The 8,982-nt window shown below is 44.7% G+C and overlaps 1 protein-coding gene across 1 annotated transcript; it reads right to left on the bottom strand.

Moving 5' to 3' along the window:
* Positions 1-2,337: 2,337 nt before the first annotated feature.
* SDHD (succinate dehydrogenase complex subunit D) lies at positions 2,338-8,444 on the bottom strand. The gene is made up of 4 exons (XM_055728697.1): positions 8,294-8,444; positions 8,113-8,217; positions 5,921-6,065; positions 2,338-3,019 (listed from the first exon to the last, which is right to left on the bottom strand). The coding sequence occupies exons 1-4, from the start codon at positions 8,349-8,351 to the stop codon at positions 2,854-2,856; spliced, it is 474 nt and encodes a 157-aa protein (XP_055584672.1). The 5' UTR covers positions 8,352-8,444; the 3' UTR covers positions 2,338-2,853.
* Positions 8,445-8,982: the final 538 nt, after the last annotated feature.

The raw sequence follows: 8,982 nt of genomic DNA, 5'->3' as shown, positions 1-8,982 counted from the left end.
TCCAAGGCTAGCCAGTTTTGTGTTCTTAGCTACCATAAGTCAGTAGAAAAATGACCTTTTTAAAGGAAAATAAATTCAAATTCTTTGAAAAAAAAACCCCACAAAAAACCTGGAAGGATCTTTTCCAGTCTGATAGAAGGGAAGAGAACTACATAGTGAAGAAACAAGAATGTGCATGCCTATATAGTCCTGTATAGTCTGACCCCTAAAATCTTTACTGCCTGTTGATCAAACAGCTTTTCAATTAGGTGTCTTGTAGATGAAGTAGACCTATTTTGAGGAGGGAGAGAAAACCACTTAAAATTAACAGATTTCATAAGCAGGCCACGCACCTGGCCAGTAAAGACTTTGAGATTACTTTTTTGCATCCAGATTATTTCCTGAGCATCTCAGTTAGACAGTGACATTCTTGCCTTCATCTGAAATAGAAACAACAGGTGATTTTAACTTACTGGAAATCTTTGCTTAGAAAACTGCTGACTTACCTGAACAATTAAAGTTCCAATAAGCTATTTGTCCTCAGAGGGCCCAAGGATGCCCTGGTGACAGCTGGGGTCCTGGGCCTTCAGCCTGCTGTGCAGAAGAGCTGGTACAATTGCCATACAGGCAGAAGTAACCAGAGAAAACAGGAAGGCTTCTATCTGTCACGAAATGGAAGAAAATCCTCAAACTTGCAGAAAAGATGATAAGTCTGAAGACTTGTTTTGGTCAAAACCAAACCAAAACTATCATTTCAGGGGCTTAAAAAAAGTAAAGAGACACGAAGCTGCTGGGATAACCCGACTCTCTCAGCTTTTCATGTTATGCTACCTCTGCAGCTGCTACAGGGATACCTAGGGGCAGTAGGAAACCAGTTATTTAGGATCAGTAGAGCCACCACTGAGTGCACTATCACTTAGGAAGAATTCACTGGAGGGACTTAAATGCAAGAATGTATTTAAAACATCTGGATACCCAGCCGGACTGAGACCCAGTTTTATATGCCTGATGAATGTTCAAAAATGGGATTAGACCAAATGGTTACACCCAGCATGACAGTTAAGGACAAAAGTTGATGGTAATTACAGCGAACTGATTCATTTTCAGTGGAACTAAGGAACACATTCTTAGAAAAGGCTGTGGTCATTACTTTTTAATTCTTGCCTCAACAGAACAAACTGGTCTCAGGGTTGCTAGCCCCTAACAGCATAGGTCTGGATTACACTATACCACATTCCCAGAGTTCTTCTAGAACTCATTTCTCGCATAGGTCTGGATTACACTATACCACATTCCCAGAGTTCTTCTAGAACTCATTTCTCACATGAGGTATCTCAAACAAATACCACATACAGATGCATCTCGTATTTGGTCTCAGAAGAGGAAGTGTCAGACACTTTCTATAATGCATGCTCAGATTGTACAGAGGTACTTACCAATGACTCATACATATGTATCCTCCTCACTGTGACAAAATAACGCATGTTACCTTGGTATCTATAGCAAACCACATCATACAGCAGCAACTATCTCAATTCTGACCACAAGATTAGCAAAACAAAAGTGGCCAGGTACATGGTATTCCCATGGTTCCATGAATAAGTAAATAAACAAAAAATTCCAACCCAAACTTCTACAAAAATTAAATCAGAAAGTCTTCCAGAATTCAAACAGCAACTTACTCATTCTGTTTATTGCATAATCAGACTGATGGTAACACGCAACACTCTTCCTCTTAATATTAATAGTACCACAGAAGTACCATTAGAATGTGGAAAAAGTTAACCACTCCTTACCACTACAGAAGTTTGAAAATATAAGAGAAGAAAGTTAAAAACCAGAACAACATTTTCCCAGAATGCTGTAAAACCTAAAGACACAGAAAAGAACGCTGCTTCAGTCTCATGTCACGCTGTAACAGAAAGGGTAGAGTCGTTGTCTTTTCAGTCACACAGGAAAATGTGTACCAATATTTATTTGGAAAACAAACCCCCCAAAACGTTGCAGATGAACATTCATAGTTCCCTGGAATGTGTAAGCCGTATGCTATTTATGGCTCTGAAAATCAAGCTGCAAAAGTCTTTTTCTTCTAAGTCAATTATTGCTGTATTTTCTAATGGATGTTACTTTTATTAAGTCAGGTCTAAGCCACCTCTTTAAAGTACTAAGGACAACACATATTCATAAAAATTTTTTTTGCTTTATAACATCTAAATGAAGTAATGCAGAGTAACAGCAGGAGCAGTAACACATACTATGAATTAGTATCTGAACTTGATTTTAGAAAAAACCCAAAGCTAGCTGCAGGGAAAATATTTATAATCCAAAAGTAGTAAAAATCACTCAAAAGCACACAACTTCTGTAAATTCTTTATTGTATGGATTAAGAAAAAAGTATTCCCTTTTCTACATCACCTCTCAGGGTCCAAAGAGTTACAGGTGTGCCTTACATACAGTTCAGTTTTGTAATGTCAGAAATAACATTCCCATTTTCCACAAGTCAAGTTTTATGAAATAGGAAACCAAACAACAGTTGTTTTAGAGAAACACTCATTAAAGATGCCATTACAAGGCAAGTTACCTTCAGCTATATGTCTGTTATTGATGTAATTAATTCCTCCCAATTTACAGTGCAGCTTAAATCAACTCACTCTCACCTGGACATTACCCACTTTAAATCTACTTTCCCTTTTCTAACATTTTTACTGCTGTAGGATATTTACTTCTAAAAGACTAGCTCTGAACTCGCTAGTATGTACACACTGTGGACTCTTGGTTATTCATTTTTTTTGCATTAAACATGTTGGTAAAAATATGATGAAGCAGACAGAGGCAGCGGTGAACAATCGTATCTGTCAGGGACTCGGTCGCATCTCAGAGGCTCCACAGCATGGCAACAGCCTTGCAGATACCAACATCATAATAGTTAAAGTAGCAGAGGCCAGCGAAGGTAACAGCTGACAGTGCGTACAGACCTGTATTGGCTAGTTTAATCGGTGTATCTCCATGGACGTAGTCAGTTATAACCTGTCCAAGACCCCTACAGAATAATGGAGAAAAAAGCTGAAATCAGGAAAAAATATTCCTTGCTGAAATCCACCCAGTTCACTAAAGCATTCTAAGACGGCTCAAACATTATTTTTTTCACCCATCATCAGCTTCTCCTAAAGAATGCCCAGTTCCCACTCAAAAAGAAGATACATCTATTTCAAACCAAACCAAACCAACATTCCACATATTCTATTAAAAAAACACACACGTGGGATCAGAGTTTTCTTCATGGTACTGAGGAAACAAGGTGCTGAGCACTTTCAGACAATACGCCCTGTAGAATCTGCCTCCAAGAAACAACAGGCAACTTCCATGGCTTCCAAGGACTGAAGAAAAGAAGCCAAAGGAAATATCCTTCCTGCCTGGACAGCAAGGTGTGGCTCTGGGACCAGCCACTGTCACAAACACATAGAAGGCTCCAGGATGTGTATTTAGATTAGGAAAACGGCGGCAACCAAAAAATTTGCAGACTCTGGGGGTTTTTTTTCTACATCTGTCAGACTGGAAGTGAACTCTCATCCAGGTTTAAACTATCCAGCAACATGAAGACAGAGGATGCTATTAAACTGATGTGCTAGTTCTCTTCCCAAAAGTACAATTGTATTTCCTTTCTGCAGTGACAGATGTTGATGTGGTATAAAAGAATTTATATTTAATGCCACGATTTTCTTCCTAGGATTTTGCCTTGGTTTAGCCTGAAGCTGAAGGACCCATGTTCCACAAATTAAGACACATCAGTGACCCAGCAAGGTTCAAAGTCCTGCAGCAGATGCAAGTGAAAACTGAGCTGTTTCACTTAGATGGGATTCTAATACCATAAAGATGTCAAAAGCAAGAAAAGGGAATGCAAGGAACTCCTGGATACTCAGAAGAGAAGCATAAAGTGGAAGAAGTCTGAAAGGCAACTACTTTTATGCTATTACAGCTATTTTTTCCAACTGGACAGCGGAATAAGGTCAGAAGTACAAGCAGCACTTACCCACACTTCAGCCCTTCCAAAGTGCAGAAAATACAGCGTGTTCAGCGTGGGATTCACAGGCTGCCCTTCAACTGTAGTGTCGATAAGGAATTTTCATAAGTTTTTTCCTTTGCATGGCACAGTAAGACTGAGCCACGCTAAGACTTCTCAGAAAAACTGGTATGTGACTTCTCAGCACACTAATTAATTCACAAAAAACCCTCAAGGGAGAAGACCAGTGGCCCTGAGAACAAGGAAGGGAATTGATGAGAAAGCTGATGTGTAGTGGAAACACAACCTAGCTCAGAACACAGCAGCTTCACTGGGCAGGGAAATCTTTATTAAATGCCAGCAAAACCAGTGCAAGATAAACATGGCTTCAAGTATCTTAAGTCTACTGATAGGTTAGTGTTTGGACTGATACCTGAAGCACTGATTTCCAACATACTTGAGGACAAGATCTCCTAAGGAAAAACACAGCAAAATGTGAAAGAAAACCCCTCAAAAATACACACAATACTCCCGTGCTGTTTCTGATCAGCTGCTAGAGGCATTACCTGATCCTCTGTGGCAATCAAATCAACATTTATGGCAAGAAAATTAACGTTTTTCTTTCAAAGATATTCTAGCACTAAACACCTATCAAAGTACAAGAGGAGAATTTTCCTTCCTTGGAACACCTTTAGGTTTTGAAGGCAATGTTTTGCAAGGTGAGTTTAATACTGGAGAAACTTTCCAGCTTATAAAGAGAACAAAACCCCCACACAAGTAGGGGAGGAATTCACTCTGATGAAAGGTACCAGCAGAGCTGCACACAAGGAGCAAGACGTGTTTCTTACAGGGGAAGTCCCCGCACTGTTTACAGAGAAGGGATTTCTAGTATGAACAATCCCAGCTCTTTTATCAGCAAGAGACATTCACTGAAGAATCAAATGTGCGTGCATTGACACCAAATGTCATCCAGAGAACCCATGACAACACATCGACCTGCAACAACCTGTTCGGTTGCCTGGAATTCCCTCACACGGTGACATCCAGCATGGCACTAAGATGCACACAGCAACCAGGTGAAGAAATGCTCCAAAGGCAGGCAAGCTTAGCTTTATGTATTTTATATTTAAAAGAGCTCTGCCAAATATGTTCAAGGATAGCCATATTTCAGATTAATTCTGTACTAGCTTTGAGGACTTTGGGAAGAAGGTCCCAGCCACAGTGAGGAAAGTGCAAGAAGCCCTGGTACAACTATGAGATGTAAGAAAACCCGGCATCCCAAAGTACCATAAAGTTGCTTATCTGCTTTATCCCTGTGACAGGGAACTACAGGCCAGTATCACCTCAAAAATGTAAACGCTGCCGGTTAGGCCAACCGTGCAGCCGGATCTACTCCTAACCAGACTTGTCTAGCCTACTCACATCAAATATGTCACAGCAGAACTACACTTACAGAGAAGAACATGAGCAAGCATCCATTTCCCAGGAATCAAGAAAATAATGATCAAGGTCTCAGCTTCTTTAGCAGAATATTTGCTATGAACTCTTTATTACGCAGAATCTCATCACCATTGGGATGTACAAAGCCAACCCATGGCACAGCACCTTAGAAGAACAACTGGTTTTATACAGATCTGTCCTGTTTCTCTTCCCTCTGTTCATACAACATTGGTTCTCCTACAAGATAAATGGCCACGATTCTACACAGCCAGTGGCAAGGAAGCCCTCCTAAAGTAAGATACTGTGTAGAAGAACACTAGAGAGTATTTATGGATTTCTCAACAGTAATATGTCTCCTGCCTTCTGACTGAGAGAACTGTGTGACTAGATGAGGAAATACGCCGGCAGACTTGCTGCCATGCACAGACTGAAGACCTAAAGCTCGGAGCCATCCTGATTATCAGACTTTCCTCTTAATTCTGAGGGACCTATTGTGCTTACCAGTGGCCATGGAGCGTGAGGGCTGCAGCCAGTGAATAGTCCACGGCTGGTCCAGGATACAGGTAGGCTGCAGGAAGGAGACCCAGCAAAAGGACACTGACAGCTCGCTCACCTGTCCAGTGCAAAGACGCAGCCTTGGAACTGCCTGCAAGGAGAAGTATTTTTCAGTGCAAAGTTCCTGTTTGAAGCGCAGTAACCTTAAAAGCAGATACCTCATCCTGCTCAGCACCACACAATTGTGTGTTTCCAACAACCTGGTTACTAAGCTTTCATCCATGCGAAACCTAGATGTCTTTGAATTACTGCTGTAGAATCCATATCTGTTTTACAATGCCTGAAGGGTTAATTTTAAATACTCCTCTCTTTGCTGCTGCTGAGAAAGAGAACCTGCCTGTACTACAAAAGAATAAAAAGTTCAACAGGTAAGGTCAAAACAAACGCCGTCCTACTTTCACAACCCACGGTTCAGGACTAAGGTCCAAGTCAGCCATCACACGGAAGCAGTGTCTCTGAAGGCAAAGCCTTTTTGTCTAGGGAATTTCCTGACTGTTACATACTATTTACTACTCCCACCTTTTGAGAAATGATTTTGAGATCCAGATGGACACCACTACAAGTTCCAGTGAATGGCACATCACGACAACTATGTGCACAGTTCTGCCCAGGACCCAATATTGCTATTTTTAACTGTAAATAGCAGATTAAACTTCTGGGACCATCACAGTGATAAACAGCCTAGAAGTAGCCTGAAGGCCAAAGGATTTCAGTCCTCCATTGATAACTCAGCTGGGTACAATCTGAACCATGTAACAGATAACTTTAGAAATAGGTGTACCAGTTAGAGAGCTCTGTAATCAACACATGCAAATACTACTAGGGAGGGGGGAAAACACAAAAAACCAAGCAAACCAAACCCTTAACATCATAAGCAATACTTTGAACCAGAACCAGGCTAAAAACATCAGGAATTGACTCTATGAAATTACCTTTATAACACAATACCTCCAAAGGGCTGACCTAACACACAAATACTATCCATCCACCTAAACCTAAAAAAAAATAAAATTTAGAAAAGTGCCGAGATAAGGAAAGCAAAGAATCTGAAGTAAAACATGGATGGGACCTAGGCTGTGCACTACTAAGCTGTCCCTGTAGAACTCCAGGGCCAAGAATGCTTCACAGCACATGCACAAAGTCTGTTGTTAATAAGAAATCCAGAATAGAAAGGAAGGAAATAGCTTAGCTGTGTCTAAGCCAATTTCTTTTACAAGCTTCCCTTCATCCCTTCCAGTTCTAAGTTGCATTGTAATGGCTACAGAACATCCTTAACCTCTGGTCACGTTTGTTATATCTAATTGTGCAAATGACAGACCAGAATTTGGTCTTGGCACAGTTCTCTTTCATCACCTCTGTGTCGTCTTACCACACAGAGAGAGGAAAGACAATTAAAGAAATACCCTCTGCCTGCGGATCAGACTGCTCAGATTAACCGCAGTAAATCAGAAGCTCTGCTATTCAAGAAAGAAGTTGCAACTGCAGCGTCTTCATATTGTCACTGCTACTGAACCATAAGAAACATTAAAATCTTCTTTTAAAAATCTTTCAACCTTTTCTCCCACACTCAAAAAAAAACCTACCTCCTTTGTTCAGAAACAAGAGATTTATGCTTTCAACGTAAGTTAATACCATCTATTTAACAACATCCAGCGTTCACACGCTTGATACTGACATCACAAATTTCAAATTCAAGTAGTGTAAAGTAACATATATCTTGGTGTAAAACAGCTCAACATCTTGGTGTAAAACAGCTCAACATCTTGGTGTAAAACAGCTTGCCGTGAGCGGCCAGCAGCGCTGCGGGAGGCGGCGGCAACCCCTCCTGACAGTACCAGTAACCCCACCGCACCAGAAGAGCCCCAGAATTGCCACGCGTCAATTTTTCCTGCCCTCGGTTACTCGCAGCTGCCATTTCAAACACCCCCGCCCCGGCTGCAAGGCGCGGCGCCCCCACCGGACGGGGGGGCGCGGCCCACGAAGAACACGCCGGAGCAAACGGCTTCGAGGACGGGGCCACAACGGCTCAGCGCCGGCCGCTGAACGTGGGGCTGGCCCCGGGGCGGGTCGCGCCCCCGCCCCGGGTAACCACCCACCCCCCCCGCCGTGCGGACGTTGCCCCGGGGCGCGGGACGTACCGTGGCCCGGCTGCGGGGGGCTGTGGCTGTGCCGGGCCGGGGCGCTCCGGGCGGCGGCGGCCGCCAGCACGGCGGGGCGGCAGAGGAGCGTCCTCCCGAGGAAAGCTGCGGAGAGAACGGGGGCGAGGCGTCAGGGCCGGGCCGGGCCGGGCGGCAGGGCGCGGGGCCGGCGGGCACTCACCCATCCGGGCGCCGCGGGGCCCTGCCAGCCCCGCCCGCAGCAGCACCGGCGCCGCCATGTCCCCAGACAGCCCAAGGGCACCGCGCACCGGAACCGGAAGTCGGTGTCGCCGAAGCTCTTCCGCTTCCGGGCGCGGGAGCGGCGGCGGCCAGGTCTCTCCGGCCCAGCTGCGGGAGCTGGCGGGGAACCGCGGCCCTTAGGCCGGGTCGAGTCGCGCCTGCGGCCTCCGGGCCACCCCCGACCCAGCAGTGGCCGCGCAAAAGCAGCTCAGGACAGCGGGAGCGCTCGGTCGTACCTGGGCGCCTCGCCTGTGCCTTCGCTAAGGCAGAATCACCGTGCGAGGCAGCTGCACAAAGTAACCCCCTGCTTGAGCATTTCCCGTGATGCACGTAAAGCGGCGCGTCGTTACCGCATGCCTGACCAGCTGAGAAGTGGCTGCGGTAAGGGCAAGCCGCTGAAAGCCGGCTGAGCCTGCAGGGCTGCTTGCGCCCAGTCTTCGGCATCAGGCAGCAGATGAGGGCACGCACAGAGCAATCAGGCAACAAGCGGCTGTTCACTTAAAAGTGAAAAGAGGGACAGCAAGCTGGACCTGGGATGAGGCCCTAGGGTCACTGGCTCTGTTCTGGTGTAGACTACAGCCAGAGCTGTACTCGGTCACGGACACAGCGCAGTCACACAGCACTGTATGC

This window comes from Falco cherrug, chromosome 17 (genome assembly GCF_023634085.1).
Source record: "Falco cherrug isolate bFalChe1 chromosome 17, bFalChe1.pri, whole genome shotgun sequence".
In the NCBI taxonomy this organism is placed as follows: Eukaryota; Metazoa; Chordata; class Aves; order Falconiformes; family Falconidae; genus Falco; species Falco cherrug.
This window is presented reverse-complemented; position numbering and strand designations above follow the sequence as displayed.